Source organism: Octodon degus, unplaced genomic scaffold, assembly GCF_000260255.1.
Source record: "Octodon degus isolate 3935 unplaced genomic scaffold, OctDeg1.0 scaffold00156, whole genome shotgun sequence".
NCBI lineage: Eukaryota > Metazoa > Chordata > Mammalia > Rodentia > Octodontidae > Octodon > Octodon degus.
In genome coordinates, this window is record NW_004524732.1 from 5,738,178 (window position 1) to 5,754,092 (window position 15,915).

The 15,915-nt window shown below is 57.5% G+C and overlaps 2 protein-coding genes across 6 annotated transcripts in view; one reads left to right on the forward strand and one right to left on the reverse strand.

Moving 5' to 3' along the window:
* Positions 1 to 10,110, forward strand: part of L3mbtl2 (L3MBTL2, polycomb repressive complex 1 subunit) — an 18,422-nt gene extending 8,312 nt beyond the window's left edge. For 2 of the 4 annotated variants that reach the window (XR_002818345.1, XR_002818346.1), the window contains 14 exons: positions 710 to 833; positions 1,624 to 1,703; positions 3,043 to 3,160; positions 3,550 to 3,684; positions 3,868 to 3,956; positions 6,250 to 6,481; positions 6,766 to 6,842; positions 6,984 to 7,088; positions 7,226 to 7,373; positions 7,734 to 7,816; positions 7,949 to 8,183; positions 8,492 to 8,557; positions 9,162 to 9,554; positions 9,662 to 9,747. Coding sequence is in view for 2 of the 4 variants with exons in the window: in XM_004642565.2 (XP_004642622.1) it covers positions 710 to 833; positions 1,624 to 1,703; positions 3,043 to 3,160; positions 3,550 to 3,684; positions 3,868 to 3,956; positions 6,250 to 6,481; positions 6,766 to 6,842; positions 6,984 to 7,088; positions 7,226 to 7,373; positions 7,734 to 7,816; positions 7,949 to 8,183; positions 8,492 to 8,557; positions 9,162 to 9,278; positions 9,662 to 9,774 (1,722 nt within the window). In the remaining 2 variants the exon portion in view is untranslated. Of the gene's footprint in view, positions 1 to 709; positions 834 to 1,623; positions 1,704 to 3,042; positions 3,161 to 3,549; positions 3,685 to 3,867; positions 3,957 to 6,249; positions 6,482 to 6,765; positions 6,843 to 6,983; positions 7,089 to 7,225; positions 7,374 to 7,733; positions 7,817 to 7,948; positions 8,184 to 8,491; positions 8,562 to 9,161; positions 9,555 to 9,661 lie in introns of all 4 variants that reach the window. The other 2 variants (XM_004642565.2, XM_023702690.1) reach the window with 2 other exon arrangements.
* The window catches only part of Chadl (chondroadherin like), a 9,575-nt gene continuing 2,965 nt past the window's right edge, over positions 9,306 to 15,915 (reverse strand). Inside the window, exons 3-7 of one of the 2 annotated variants that reach the window (XR_002818344.1) lie at positions 15,177 to 15,915; positions 14,587 to 14,753; positions 13,944 to 14,142; positions 11,728 to 11,778; positions 9,306 to 9,341 (exon numbers count right to left, since the gene is read on the reverse strand). The exon at positions 15,177 to 15,915 is cut by the window's right edge and continues 986 nt beyond it. Coding sequence is in view for 1 of the 2 variants with exons in the window: in XM_023702689.1 (XP_023558457.1) it covers positions 13,956 to 14,142; positions 14,587 to 14,753; positions 15,177 to 15,915 (1,093 nt within the window). In the remaining variant the exon portion in view is untranslated. Of the gene's footprint in view, positions 9,342 to 10,194; positions 11,779 to 13,943; positions 14,143 to 14,586; positions 14,754 to 15,176 lie in introns of those variants that run through there. The other variant, XM_023702689.1, reaches the window with a different exon arrangement.

The window sequence follows — 15,915 nt, forward strand, 5'->3', positions numbered from 1 at the left end:
TTTTTTAATTTCAGTAACTTACTCAAAGCTATATAAATTAAAATTAGGACTAGGCTGTTTGGGATTTATTTTTTGTTTTTGTTTTTCTGTATTTTAGCACACGGTCTACAGGGTCTCACTATATAGACAGGACTCATAGTGATCCTCCTGTTTTCAGCCTCCAGAGCGCTGGAATTACGGGTGCACACCATCATGCCCAGTCTCAATTTTGTGCGTGCCCTGCGGGTGGGGCCGGCCTGGCAGTTGGGGGTCAAACCCTGGCTGCTACACTCTGCCTAAGCAGGCGCTTCAGTCTGCTGAGCTGTCAGGCTGGTCCACATCTGGGATTTAAATCCATGTTCTGTTTCACTGATCTGTTTAAATTCTTGGCCTTTCTCATCCATGTTTTAAGTTACAAGGTCCTGACCATATCAGGACTTGCCCCTTAAGGGACATCCTCTTTGGACCCCTAGTGGCAGCAGTGGACATCTGTCAAGAACATCCACACATGTCCACTGCTCAAGCAAAGCGTTTCTAGCCCCTGTTTCTAGCCCATGAGATGCTGCCTTCTCTCCCTGCCCCAACCCTGCTCACAACCAGCCTCGGCCAAGTATCCTTAAGGCCACTGTCTGGTTGCACAGAAGAAACTGAAGCCCCAGAGGCCGAGTATCCGCAGAGGCCATGGTCTGAGTTCTGCAGCAGGCCCCACCCTCTGCTCTCCTTCCTCCAGGGAAAACCGCCCACCAAGAAAGCCAAAGTCCTGCACAAGGCAGCCTGGTCTGCTAAAATTGGAGCCTTCCTCCACTCCCAAGGGACAGGACAGCTGGCAGATGGGACACCAACAGGACAAGATGGTGAGGTGGCAAGAAGCCTGGGATGGGGGCTAGGTGGGCAGCCTTCCCCAAGAAGGGACTGAAAAAGATGCCCTTCAGGCTCTCTGGGGCTTGTATCCCGCCCCTCAGCCCATGTTGCCAAAACCCTATCTTTGGGCGTTCAAAAGCCAAGATTATCCTCTTGAGTTTCCCTGCTCTATGATGGTAGCCCCTCTGCCCTGGGCAGCTGAGGCTCAGGTTTGAAGGGCACACTGGTTTGAAGCCGGTGTGCAGTGGCTGGGGGATGGGGAAAGGGACTGTTCTCTCCTGAATGCAGCTCTTTCTGATTGAATTAAATGTAGGCCTAGAGCTGCCCTGTGATAGTTGACCTGAGCTTCTGACTGAAATTGCTGGGAAGAGGGATGCAGGGCCTAGGTGTACACCCCTCCTACCTTTACAGGGTGTGGTCAGGCAGGGAGGGAGAGCTGAGGGGTTTACGTGAGCAGCCCTGAATTTTCTTTTCTCTGAGAGGAGAACAGGGAGATATTCCTGAGCATTCCTCTAGCCAGGAGGTTTGGTCCTCACTCTCCCAGTGACCACTGGTGGGGCAGGTATGGTGGCATGAGAGGAGCCTCAGGACAGTGTCAAGAGACTGCTGGGCTTGAAAAGGTGGAACCGGGGATTGAAGTCAGGCCCTTGCGCTTGCCAGGGAAGCACTTACCCTACTGAGCCATCTCCCCGGCCCCGACAAGGGACCCTTTTCCGTGCCCCAGGCCCCTTCAGGGCTGCTGCACACGCCCGCAGCCTGGGCTCTTGCGTTTCTGCCCTGCAGCTCTGGTCCTGGGCTTTGACTGGGGGAAGTTCCTGAAGGACCACAGCTACAAGGCTGCTCCTGTCAGCTGCTTTAAACATGTGAGTACCCCTGGGGAGGGCCGTGGAGCCGGGTGGACGCAGCAGTCCTCGCTGCTGCTGGGGTAGTGCTCCCACCTCAGGAGGGCCACTGCCTGTGAGTGGGACCAGACGCTGGGGGGCCTGTCAGCTTTCTCTATTTTACCTCTTTGTCCACTTCCTGCAAGTCCTCCCGAAAATACCTGTACAAGGGCCCTAGTACCAGGCTCAGCTGTGCCTCCTCTATGGTCCCTCTGTTTATACCATGAACTCGTGATACATGATGTCTCAGGATTTCTCTCTCTCTCTCTTTTTTTTTTTTTTTTTGGCGGAACCGGGAATTGAACTCAGACCTTTGCGCTTATTCTACTGAGCCTCTCCCCAGCCCGTCTCAGGATCTCACCCTCCTTTTCTCCTTTTCTCTCCATGCCCCTCCCCACCCCATATTTGTTTTGGGCCTTTCTGTTTTTGTTCATGGGCAGTGCCTCTCACAGAGCAGTACCCTGGCCTGGGCACCCCTCCCAGGGGTGGGGGATGGCTCCTGCAGCCCAGCTCTGCAGGAGGCTCCCTGCTGAAAGCGAGGCCCATGGGAGATGGACTTGAGGTCAAGCGTTTAATACCAGCCAGGGACAGTGTTGCCTGCCTATAATCTGTCCATAATCCTAGTACTCAGAGGAGGGAGGAGGACCACAAATTTGAGCCCAGCCTAGTGAGACCCTGTGACCACTGATCCTAGTATGTCAGCTTTGTTGGATTAGGAACCGCCTAGCAGAGCAGTAAAAGATCCTCTGGGTGGACCCTGGAGGCATGGCCGTGAGTGGCAGAAACCTCCCTTTGATCCTCTCTGGCACGCTTCCCACCTGCTTCCTGGGGCCATGAATGAAGCAGTTTTGCTGCACCCAGGCCCTTGCGGCGCATGATATCGCCCCCTTTGGTTGTAGGTGTGGAGTATTGTGTCTCAGCAGTGGGAATTGAAGGTGTCCCACTTAGCATCCAGGTTGAGTGATGGTTACCATGGTAGTTTTTGTGCTAGGAAAAGGCCTGGTGCACAGAGGGCACTACAACTAGGATGTGCTGCCAGTGCACAGGCCTCCCCCAGGCGTGCTGTGCCGAGATGGCTGGGCAGGGACTGGCTCTGTAATATCGGATATCAGAGTTCTATGACTCTGGGCCTCCACCTGTCCCTTTCCTGCCCCAGCCCCTGTGCCCAGGTCTTCAAGGACAGTGGCTGTCTCTTGCTGGTACAGGCCTGGTTTTCCATGTACAGTGGGTGATAGGGACAGTTGAGGTGCAGAGCGAGACACGATGAAGCATTGCTCTGTCTGCCAGCTCATGCCTCCAGCACGTGCTCATCACCACACAGGTCCCGCTCTATGACCAGTGGGAAGATGTCATGAAGGGGATGAAGGTGGAGGTGCTCAACAGTGACGCCGTGCTCCCCAGCCGGGTGTACTGGATTGCCTCTGTCATCCAGGCAGCAGGTGCGTGGCCCCCTGGCCAGGGCCATTCTGGGCTGTGTGTGCAGTGACATTTCTCGCAGGTGGGCAGTGTCAGCAGCAGACACTGACTTCGCAGATCAAACAGTACCCTTCCACAAGAATCCTTCTCCTTGTTAGGATCCTCCTACCTTCGAGGGGAGGTGGAGCTGGCCAGGCTGGGAAAGGCTGCTCGATTTTTTTCAGAGATGATCAGGGTGCAGAAATGAGCTCCCTATGCCCTAGTGCCTTCCAGAACCACAGGGACCTACCTGCCTGGAAGGAGTTCCTAGAATGGATGTGAGAAGTCTAGCTCAGGCTGGAGGTGACGGGAGGCCAGGGGAGACCTGTCTTCAGCCTGTCCTCCCTTCTGGTGCGCTGGGCCCACCTTGTAGGCTATCGGGTGCTGCTCCGCTATGAAGGCTTTGAAAATGATGCCAGTCATGACTTCTGGTGCAACCTGGGCACCGTGGACGTCCACCCTATCGGCTGGTGTGCTATCAACAGCAAGATCCTGGTGCCCCCACGGAGTAAGTTGGCGAGAATGTTCCCTGGCCCTCAGGGCCCTGGGCAGGGGGAGCTCTGGGTCTTGAGGGGAACCCCTGGGAGGATCCAAGTTGTGGGACCTGGTTTTGTGAGATGAGGTGGTGGTTGTCCTAAGTAGCAGAGAGAAGTTATTCTCCAAGTGACAGGATTCTGCTGGTGTCCCGCAGCCATCCACGCCAAGTTCACCGACTGGAAAGGCTACCTCATGAAGCGGCTGGTGGGCTCCCGGACACTGCCTGTGGATTTCCACATCAAGGTCTGGTGAGAGCTCTTCTGGGTTCCAGATTTTTACATATTTTTTCTAAGTGCTAGGGATCCGCTGGGCATGGTGGTGTGTGCCTGTAATCTCAGCACGGGGAAGGCTGAGGCAGAAAGATCGCTGCAAGTTTGAAACCAGCCTGGGCTTCAAAGTGAGCTCAAATCTAGCCTGAACTGCATAGAGAGACCCTGTCTGAAAAAGACAATGTGATAGGGATCCAAGACTGGGCGTGGTGGTGCGCACCTGTAATCCCAGCACTTGGGAGGCTGGAAACAGGCTGATCTAGTAGTGAAACCCTGAACACCCTGCAGACCCTTCCCTAAAATACAAAAAAAAAAAAAAAAGTGCTAGGGATCTAACCCAGGGTCTCACACATGCAGAAGCCCTGCCACTGAGCCTGCACCCAGCCCATCGTTGCAGTGTTTTTTCTGAGAGCCCTTTGCTTTAATGGTGCTCACTGGCGCCGCGTTTGGGCAGAGTCAGATGCCGCCTGAAGCATTGATCACCTGCCTGCTCCTGGGCCTGGCCAGCTGTGGTAGTTTCGCTGCTCTCAGATCTCTGCAAGGTTTTCACCTTTGCCTGTGGCACTCTTCCGGAGTGTTCGCTCAGTAGATGTTGTCGTGAACAGTACTTGCAGCTGAGGCACTGGGAATGCAACAAACACAGGCCCTGCCCTCTAGGAAGCTCCAGAGGAAATTCAGAGGCAGAGAGAATGAGAATCATACATACAAATCATATAAAATAGCCGCTGTTCTGAACTAGGACTGTGTCTCAATTCTATGTGGCATTTGATTTTAATTTTAAAAAACTACTTAGTTGGTGGCACACACCTGTAATCCCAGCTACTCAGAAGGTTGAGGCAGGAGCATTACAAACTGCCAAACTGGGCAATTGAGTGAGACCTGTCTCAAAAACAGGGCAAGGGAGGGCCGGGGAGATGGCTCAGTGGAATAAGCGCTTCCCTGGCAAGCGCAAGGGCCTGAGTTCAATCCCCAGGGCAAGGGGTGTAGCTCCGTGGTACAGCGCCCCTGGCTCCAATCCCAAGAGTTCTGAAGAAAAAAGTTCTTTCATTTTATTTTATTTTGTTTATTTTTTTTAAAGTTCACTTTGTTTTACCTTTATTCCCATTGATCTTTTTTTTTTTTTGGTAACATTTATTTATTGTGTGTGTGTGTGTGTGGCCAGCTCAGCCCACCAGGGGGCGCAGCTGGCTGGCATGTGGTGCTGGGGGATTGAACTGCGGTCCCTGTGCTTTGCCAAGCTTGTTCCAAGTAGGTGCTTTAGACAAAAGAGCCATCTCTCCAGCCCCAGTTCTTTCATTTTAAAAGTCACGTGGTGATGTCTACATATGACCCTGGCAGGGTGCAGAAAAGGTGGGACGCTGGCCTTGTGGTCATAGAGCAGGAATGGATATCAAGCCGGCTTTGTGGAGAAAATGGCTTTTGGATGTAGCTTTGGTGGCCGAGGCCGGAGCGGCTCTGAGGAAACAAAGAGCCCCAGGCTGCTCTGAGGCCTCAGAGAGCTCCCCCTGCCGCCCTGTGTGGAAATAGCACTGCTCTGTCTAGCTGTGGGGTTTTCTCTTTTTTTTGTCTTTTGAGATAGGGTCTCACTATGCACTTCAGACTGGCCTTGAACTCACTTTGTAGCCAGGTTGGTCTTGAACTGGCAGTGATTCCCCTGCCTCAGCCTCCCAAGTGCTGGTATTACAGGCATGGACCCCCACACCCAGCTTTGTCTTGGTCTTGTCACGCACCTTGCCAGGGCTGATCGCCAAGCCTGCTGTGTCTTGGGACTGGAAAAGCCCTACCTAGACACAAGGGCTTTGTGTCAAAGTCACAGTGTGTGAGGAACCTGCTGCCCACTTGTGCCCCACCACTGTTGTTTAGGCACTGTCCCCTATTGGGTTAGAGGGCACAGATTGCTGCAGCAGCGCTCCAAAAGCACTTCTGAGCCACAGCCCTTCAGAATCAGAGTTGGAAGTGGACGCATGGAGACCTAAGACCCGCACTGCCCTCAGCAGAAGGCCAGGGGGTGCAGGAGTCTGAGGAGGAGGCCAGGCTTAGAGGGCAGCACCCAGGCCACTACCAGCTTTCTGTTTTCTGTTACCTTGAGTCACTGGTGTTGGTGATGTGGCCCCATGTGCCTTGGGCCCAAGTGAACCTGCAGGCACAGGTTCCCTGTCACTCCTGATGTCACCATGCTATCCCTGCCCTCTGCTGACTCCAGACAAAGCAGGGAGGCAGGAGGAGGAACGTGGGGCTACAGCAGCCTGTTTCTGGTGCCATTGCAGATGGTGGAGAGCATGAAGTACCCCTTCCGCCAGGGCATGCGCCTGGAAGTCGTAGACAAGTCCCAGGTGTCACGGACCCGCATGGCTGTGGTGGACACAGTGATTGGAGGTCGCCTGAGGCTCCTCTATGAGGATGGTGATAGTGATGATGATTTCTGGTGTCACATGTGGAGCCCCCTGATCCACCCAGTGGGATGGTCACGGCGTGTTGGCCATGGCATCAAGATGTCAGGTCAGCAGCACCCTGGGCCCAGAGCTCAGGAATGGCAGGGAGGGAGTACCAGCCTGAGGCCCAGGGGGCCGAGTCACCCAGGAGGTACATGGTAGAATCAAGACTTCGTCCTACTGCTTCTGGCTTGGGTGTCATGTAAGGAGGCTTAGGTCTGAGGCTGAGAGGTCCCCCACGGGCTCCATATGATGTCTGGGCCAGACTACATACTGCTAGAGGAGCCACTTTTCCTGGGGTGGCACCAAGGTTCACCTCCCTTCTTTTCCTCCTACCCTCTACCTCTCAAGAGAGGCGAAGTGACATGGCCCATCACCCCACCTTCCGGAAGATCTACTGTGATGCTGTCCCTTACCTGTTCAAGAAGGTGAGGCGTGGCCCATGAGTGCTTTTTCCCCGTACCTGCAACCCGTTCTGGGTCCAGGAGCCTGGTATCTCTCAGGGACTGCCCCTCTGTTCCCAGAACCCTTTGCCACCTGGCCTTCACCAGCTGCCCTGTTCCTTTAAGGTACGTGCTGTCTACACAGAAGGTGGCTGGTTTGAGGAGGGGATGAAGTTGGAGGCCATCGACCCCCTGAACCTGGGGAACATCTGCGTAGCAACCATCTGCAAGGTGGGCCAGGGCCTGGCTCCCACGGCTCCAGCTGGCTTTCCGAGGGGCTCAGCTGCGAGGCATATTTGTGAGGGCCCCGCCTACCTCAGGGCCACAGCCACTAATGAGGCGCCTGTCTGTGGTCCACGCTGTCCTAGGTCCTCCTGGACGGCTACCTGATGATCTGTGTAGATGGGGGACCCTCCACCGACGGCTCTGACTGGTTCTGCTACCACGCCTCCTCCCATGCCATCTTCCCAGCCACCTTCTGCCAGAAGAATGACATTGAGCTCATGCCCCCAAAAGGTGAGCCTGGTGCAGCACAGTGCCCTGGCCTTGCAAAGTGAGGTCATGGGCCAGGGTGCTGGTCATGTAGACCCCTGGCCATGGAGTTCTGAAGGCGTGGGGAAGGTGACAGCCTCTGATGGCCCTTAGACCATAGGTGTAGGTGGTTGGTGAACAGAACTTTGCTTGTGGCTTTGAGCAGTGAAGGGCCTGTACAGCAGGACTGTAGTCCTGGAGCAGGTGCCATGTCACAGAGGAGGAGGGAAGGTGGCTGCCACAGAGATCCCAGGCTGGGTCCCGACCAAGCTGGGCAGTGAGCTACCCTCCCCCAGCCCACTTCCTGTGTCTTCTCTCCTGCATGGAAATTCTCCACTCCTGTAGGGTATGAGAGCCAGACCTTCAACTGGGAGACTTACTTGGAGAAGACCAAATCCAAAGCAGCTCCAGCGAGACTCTTCAATATGGTGAGTGCCCCGGATGGAACCAGGTGCTGTGGTGCTGTGGGGTGGCAGTTCCAGTCCCTCCTTCTGGGGGACTGCAGGGATGTTGTGGCCACAGTGTTGCCGGCCCTCCACACCAGCCTCTTGTCCTCCCAGGACTGCCCCAACCATGGCTTCAAGGTGGGCATGAAGCTGGAGGCCGTGGACCTGATGGAGCCACGTCTCATCTGTGTGGCTACAGTGAAGCGGGTGGTGCACCGGCTGCTCAGCATCCACTTCGACGGCTGGGACAGCGAGTATGACCAGTGGGTGGATTGCGAATCCCCGGACATCTATCCCGTGGGCTGGTGCGAGCTCACCGGCTACCAGCTGCAGCCACCAGTGGCCACAGGTTGGGCTTGCAGCACTCTTCCCCCGTCCCTGGCCTCCCGCCACTTGCATCCCTCTCGTGCTAGCTCAGCTTCTTGGCGTGAAGTTAGAAGCCTCCCACTGCCCTCCACAGTGCCCCCTCCCTGCTCAGGCCTCTCCTCCCTCCTTCCCAGGCCCACAGCACTGCTGCTGCGTCCTCCCCACACCTGCCCACATCTGTCTGTACCTGCCCAGGCCCACCAGCCCCTCCCCCCACACTCTGTTCACCCCCTCTGCCTTCTGTCCTTGTGGCTCCTCCTCATCTCCGCTGCCCCTATCTTTCACCCACAGAACCGACCACACCTCTGAAGGCCAGAGAGGCCACAAAGAAGAAAAAGAAACAGTTTGGGAAAAAAAGTAAGTTGTGTCCCAGGGCAGCCAAAGCAGTGGTGTCCAGGAGCCACTGCTTTCGTGTGTCTCTCCAGGGAGGACCCCTGGGGCTCTGGGCACCCGAGCATGCATAGGGGCTCAGTCTCCCTGGAGATGGTCACACGGTGAGGGAAAGGAGAGAGTGCCACATAATTGCCAAGCAGTGTGGCCCCGGGCACCTGAGGCCAGTGGGCCCTGAGGAAGGGGTCAGAAAGAGACAAGGGCTTCCTGGGCCCCCACTCTCCTCAGGGTGGTGGCACAGGCCCAGGGTGGGGGGACACAGAGAGGGAAGTTGGCAGAGCTAAACTTGGAGCTAGAGTGTGGCACAGGGCACAGAGACCGGCCAGAACCAAAGCTCATGACACTGGGCACAAGGAGGGTGGTATGAGGGTGTGGCCACATCCGGGGAGGCACTGGGATGCACAGGTAGGCACAGGGGGCAAGGTGTAGAGAACCCTGATGGAGGAACTCACTGACATCACGGCGCGTATCTGTCCCAAACTGTCACCTTGTCAGTCTGCCCCACACCCTGCCCAGCAGGCCTTGTGCAGAATGGACCCTAATGCAGCTTCAATTCTGTTTTTATTCCAAGGGAAAAGGATCCCGCCCGCCAAGCCCCGGGCCCTCAGACAGGGCTCCAAGAAGCCCCTGCTGGAGTATGAGCCGAAGGCTGTAGGGAAGGTGGAGTCGGAGCCTGGGCCTGGAGACAGTGAGTCCCCGGGGTCGAGGCAGGGCCGGCCTGCGCTGCGTTTGGAGACCTCTCCTTCCCGACCTGGGCACAGAAGAGAGCGCCGCGGTGGAGGGGGGTCCTTAGCCCCTGGGCCTGCACACCACAGCCGGCAGCCCAGCCGTGCCTCCTCCTCCTCCTCCTGCAGCCGCTGTGCGTGCTGGGGTGGGGACAGGCGCGGTGCCAGCATCTCTGCGTGACCTGCTGGCTGGCTGGGCGTGCCCCGGCCCCCAGCTTCCTCTTCTGCTGCCTTGGGAGGTGAGCAGGGGACAGGAGTGTCCCCCGCTGCCTGCACCTCCTGCTGGCTCTGTCTGTGGGAAACTGGGCCCTCCGGCCACGCACACTCACGCCACTGTCACCCACAGTCATTACCGTGTGTGTGAAGGAGGAGCACCTGGACATGGCCTCGCCCGACAAGGCTGCCAGCCTGGAGCTGCCTCTGCCCGTGGAGAGCATCAAGCAGGAGATGGAGGACTGAGCCCAGGTGCCCGGTGGCAGCACCCCGGGCCAGGGAGCAGAGGGCCCCTCCGGCCCGTCCGTGGAGCTCGAGACGGCTCCAGTGTGAAGTAGCCCTCCTGGGGAGTGGGGCCTGTGCCCGGAGGAGCAGGCTGGGGCTCCGGGGTCCTCCCTCTGCTGCCCCCCACGAGGCCTTGTGACCCAGCTGCCTGAGTGCCCCATGCAGATCTGTGTGACAGCCTCTGGATCCTGTTCTTTTCAAGGAAGCACACTTGCTGCCCACTCTTTTTCCCCAGTGCTAGGGATAGAACCTATAACCCTCAGCTGAGCTACACCCCAGCACTTGTTTACTTTTTTTTTTTTTGGTCAACTTTTTGAGACAGGCTTTTGCTGTGCAACCCAGGCTGCCCTTGAGCTCACTTTGTAGCCCAGGCTGGTCTCAAACTTTCAATGATCCTCCTGCCTCAGCCTCTCAAGTGTCCTGTTTTTACTTTTTGAGACAGAATCTCAGTACATCACAAATTGGCCCTGCGTGGGCTCAGACTTGTACTCCTCCTGCCTCAGCCTCCTGGAGCACTGGGATCACAAGCGTGCAGCACTGCAAACCTAGCTCCGGGTTTACAGCGGGCTCCTCCCCTCCCCACATGCCCAACGCCAGGCAGCACCGGAAGATGCCTGCAAGGGGCTAAGCTGATGCAAAGCAATCCGCTTCCGCCTACGGAAGGCCTCACCTCCTGGGGGTCACAGTGCTGACCCTCGCCCCATGAGGACCCCACCATGGCAGGCAGCTAAGATGCAGTGACCAGGACAGTGGGATTTGCAGACCTGCAAGGTGCCCTTGTCCCTGTGCAGTGGAGTTGCCATTTCCTGCAAGGAGTGGGCGGGGCTTGGAGAGCCTGTGACCTTGGCTTCCACCAGGACCCTGTGACACCAGGTTCCACAGGGTGGTCACAAGGTGGGGCTCCGGCTGGGCCCTGATGTTTCTGTTCCCTCTGGTGAACTAGGGTCAGGTGTGGCCTTGGTGTGGGCCGTGGCCAGTGTTCCCAGAGGCCCTGGCCGGCCTTTGCACCCTCTTGGGCCCCCTCCCTGCTCCTCTAAACTGCGTTCTGCACGCTCACCTCGTGTCTGCTCTTGATTTTGCCCTTCAGTCTGCCCTGAAATCCAGTCTCTCCAGAGCTTCCTGGGTCCCCAGCCTTTCCCTTTCCTCCACGTGTGGCCCAGCAGCTCCTGTCTGTCCTGCGAGGGCTGCCTCTGTGCCCAGCCACCTCAGTGGCCCCTCGAGTCCTTGTGCCAGTGGCTGGCACTCAGCCTGGGCACATGCCTGAGCAGGGACGTGGACATAGCCCTGTGCATCCGATCCACATGGCAGTGCAGTGTCCAGGCCAGCACGGCCTGGTGCACAGAGAAGACCCCGGCTGTGGCAGGCACAGCTCAGAAGCCGAGCACCACTCTCGTGTGCGGGCTGTGCAAGGAAGACACCCGAGTAGACTCCCTGGCCCTGCAGCTGGCTCAGGAGCCCAGCGGAACAGAACGTATCGCCTCGCTTAGCGGGCCAGGGACCCCTGCCTGAAGCGCTCCAGGAAACGCTCTGAGCCGCTCTGCCTTCCCCAAAGAAGGAGCCATCCCTAGAGGTTCTGCAAACACAAGATGCCATGACCAGAGGCCAGCTTCCCGAGCACCTTGTGCAGGGTAGCGCCTGTCTCTTCCTGTGTGCCTGAGGGCCACCTTAAAGTCTGTTAAGTGCAGGGCCAGGGAGATAGCAGATAGCTCAGTAGCATAAGGGCCTGCCTACAAGTGCAAGGTCCGGAGTGCAGTCACTGGTACCACTAAATTAAAGTATTAAGGGCAGATGAGGGCAAAGCAGGGGCGCCAGTCATCACCTCAGGTACCCTGAAACAACTGCATAGTGTGCTATTGTCACGTGCCATTCCCTTCCCCAGTTGCAAGGTCCCCAGAGGCAAGGCCCAATTCTTACCTGTCCCTAGTCCTAGCTCAGGCTTGACGGGAAGTCAGCTTTGCCAAGTGTCTGAAATGGAAAGCACACATAGCTTGAGTTGCTGATGCCAATAGGCACCTGCGTTCACTGGGAAGTCTGGTCCCCGTCAGTGGCCATCACAGCAAGTTGGGCCCAGGCGTCACTTTCCATGCCCCTGCTGTCTTGCTGTGTAGCCTTTGCCTTCTGGTGTGTATGGTGGGGTGGGGTGCGGCTTTGTGTTTATTCAGCTGCTCTAGCTCCTTAGTGGCTTGTCCCCACTATCAGTCCCTGGTGCAGAGGAAGGGGAGGGCAGTTGCTTCCATTCAGTGTCAAATGACAGCAGCGAGACAGCCCAGGTTAGGCCTCATCACCACCAACACAGATTTCCATCCTGTCGACTGCACGGGGTTCCTCCCACTTGATAACACCAAATGATGCTGTAGCAGCAAGGGAGGCTGAGGCAGGTGTTGCCCAGGCCCTCGGCCTGACCCCGCCAGGGTGCAGGGCTGAGGCAGTCCCTGTGCGTCCCCAGCAGGAAACTGCTGCTTTCCCTAAAGCGCGTCTGTGTGCGCCATGGTGCACACCTGTAATCCCAACACTAGGAAACTGCAGGAGGATCAGAAGTTGATCCCAACCTGGGCAACTTAGCAAGAGGGTATCTCAAAGTAGAAGAAAGGTTGTGACCCAGGACTCCAGGGCTGGCACGAGGTGGGATGTTTAGAATGTTCTGAGGGGCCTGGCTCCCACTGAACCCCCATCTTCCTGTAGTCCCACACTGAGCTGGGATGGGCCAGCCCGCCGAGCCTCCACACCTCTCCTGGGGCTGCCAGGTCCTGGCCAGTGCCAGCATCTGCCTGGTCGGTGCCACAGAAGTGTTGCTGGAGACCACATCGCTCCCAGCACCAAAGCCAGCTGGGATGCTTCGGTGGTGATACTTGTCCCCCTCCAGCCTGGGGGGTGTGTTGGAGAGCCCTTCCTCACTTCAGCCTTCCAGAACATGCTTTCAGGCCGAATTATACTTTCCCCTAAGAGATATGCTAGAACCTTCACCCCCAGTAGACTTGAAAATAAACTTGCTACAGCAGTAATGTGGTTAAAATGAGGTCGTTAAACTGGGCCTTGCCTCACTGTGGCCAGTATCCAAAAAGGGGAAATTTGTGCTAGGTATATCTATAACCCTAGCAATTTGGGATGCTGAGGCAGGAGGACTGTTAAGTTTGAGGCCAGCCTGGGCAATTTAGCAAGACCCTGTCTCACCTCACAGAAGGGCTAGGAATGAACCATTGCCTGCGCACTGGGGAAGTGGAGGCAGGAGCTTCACCCTTAGTTTGAGGCCAGCCTGAACCACATCATGAGGCCTGTCGCGATCAGTCAATATATGGGCTAAGGATGCAGCTCAGTGGTAGAGAACCTGCCTCAAATATATTAGATGCTGGGTTTAACCCCCAGCACTGCAGGGGGTGAAAAATGACAGGGGAACCCCACTGACAGATACAGAGGGCAGCTGACATGAAGATCATGTGAAGGCGAGGATTTGGCCAGAAGACACCTCAGGCCACCAAGTGGCTACAAGAATGATCCAGAAAGCATCCTTCCTCTCAGGTTTCACACAGTGACCCCAAACACTTTGATTTCCAACTTCAGGTCTCCTGAGTAGGCAGATAACTGCTGTCCTGTGTCTCCTGGTTTGTGGTGCTTGGTTGCAGCAGCCTCAGGAACTAATCTGAACCCCACCAATGGCGCCAGGCATCTTCAGTCTCCTAAGGAAGTTCCCAAGGGGGGCAGGTACCCCTTCCTGCCTTTGCTCAGTTTCCCCCCGGGGAGGCTCTTTCCTGGGCCAGGTCCTGCACACCCGACTGGGAAGTGCTGAGATTTCAGAACTGTGAGTTCCAGCTGAGTCAGGATGCAGGGATGAAGTGGGGTGCAGCCTGGTCCCCACCTGTGCCCCCAGCAATGTCATGAGGTCAGGATGGGAATGGCTGAGTCAGCAGCAGGCCAGCAGAAACATGATGTCCTTTAAGGACACACTGGGACCAGGGTTCTGTGGCTTAGAGGAAAGGCCACTGTCCCATGGGATGAAGCAGCACATAATCATTTCCTTTGGAGAGGAGCAGGGGACACAGTAGGGTGTGGGCCCTTACTCAGCTCGGGGGCCCTTGAGTGGGAGGAGAAGTCGAAGGCCTGCTCCTCCCTGCCCAGCCCCGCTCCTGGCCAACCTTGCCAGCTCCTCATGGCCTTCCCTTGATCAAGGCCCTCCGGGTCCCTGGCCTGGATGCTGGTGTCCGCTTGGCCTTCCTGGCAGCCCAACCTGGGCAGGCTTCAAAGACAGCAGCTGCAGCCTTCACTCGCTGGCCCCGGGCATTGGGAGGGGTGGCACAAGTGGCCCCAACCCGCAGGTTCAGCCCAGTGAGCCACCTGGGGAGGAAAGAGCTTGGGAAGCACACAGCCTGACCTTCCAGAAGGGAGTAGGGGTGATCGGGAGTTTGGGGACAGCGGGTCTAACAGGGTGCTGCCCAGAGTCCTGGCTCTTAGCTTCTCAGTTATGTGGCTTCTGAGTCACTTCAAGCCTCAGTCCTTTATGAAAAGGGAGGAGGAACAATATCAGGAGCAGGACATGGTGCACATGCCTGTATCCCAAGCCACTCGGGAGGCTGAGGCAGGAAGACTGCAAGGTTAAGCCCAGCCTGGGCAGCTCAACAAGACCCTGTCTCAAAAAATAAAGCAGGGCTTGGCGTTTAGCTCTGGTAGAGCACTTACTTAGTGAGCATAAGAACCTAGGTTCAATCCCTAGCACCATGGTAAAAAGAAAAAAGAGAACAGACCCAACCCTGCAGGGCCTGGCTGGGAGTTGGGTGCTACCTGTGCAGCGGGAGCAGCTGGCAGTCACAGTGGAAGGGGTTGGCACTGAGGTCGATGAGCTCAAGCCCGCTGAGGCTGGGCAGGGGAGGTAGGGCCCGAAGCTGATTCTTCTGCAAGTGCAGGCTCTGGAGGCCTGGACCCAGACCATAGAAGGCCCCAGGGGAAATCTGCAAGGAGGTGCCAGGCCCTGGCGTGAGCTCCTGCCAGGCCTGGGACACCCTGGGCCTGCAGAGGGCAAGCTGGAGAACCCGAGGTGGCCCCGATAGCAAGGGAATTGCTAGGCTGCAAACCCAGGGGGATCTTACATCCAAGTCACCTGGATGCCCAGTTCACAGTTCTTTCTGCTCTGCCTAAGCCCCACCCTAGGTAACACCTGGACCCAAATGCCTCCCTCCTCCATGCCCTACACTGTGCCCTGGGGCACGCCTCTAGCTGTGTGACCCTGTAGTCCACCTGGCCTATCACCCACACCTGAGAGGCCAGGTGGAATACAGGGATGACGTGTTTATCCCAGGGTGCCCATCGGAGTAAGTGCATGCTGTTCGCGGACGGCCTTGTGCTATGTTCCCCGACACACACCAAGTGCCCACCTGCTCCAGGCCACTGCTGTTCAAGAAGAGATGTCGCAGGGACCGTCCCATAGGCCGGAAGATCCCATCAGGCAGGGCCCGGAGCGGGTTCCCAGAGAGCTGCAGCTCCTGCAGGGCGGGCAGCCCCTCCAGCGCCCCCGTGGGCACCTCTCGAAGCCGGTTCCTGTCTAGGTACAGCTTCTCTAGCTCTCGAGCCACCCCCAGCGCCCCGGGAGACACCTGAGCGATGCGGTTTCCGCTCAGGTGCAGCCAGCGCACGGCCCGCACGCCTGCCAGGTCCCCCGGGCCCAGGCGCTCCAGGGCATTGTCCTGCAGGTGCAGGGACACGAGGCTGGGCAGGGTGCGCAGGGCGGCGGCCGGCACCTGCAGGAAGCGGTTACGCTCCAGGTACAAGTAGCCCAGGTGCGGGGCCCCTTGGAGGGCGGCAGCGCTGAGGCCGGAGAGCTGGTTGTCAGAGAGGTAGAGGTAGAGAAGGCGGCCCAGCCCGGCCAGGGCCCCCGCCTCCAGCTCCAAGATGCCACAGTGCTGCAAGTGCAGCGACACCAGGTAGCCCAGACCGGGGAATGCCCCCCGGGGCACCGAGGGGAAGTGGTTGTGCCTCAGGTCCAGCAGCTGGGTGTCATTGGGGAAGCCGCGGGGCACCGCCTGCAGCCCGCGGCCTTCGCAGCTGCTGTGCCGGGAGCCCGGGGCGCACACGCAGGCCCGCGGGCAGGGTGCGGCCGCAGCCTCGGGCTCCGAG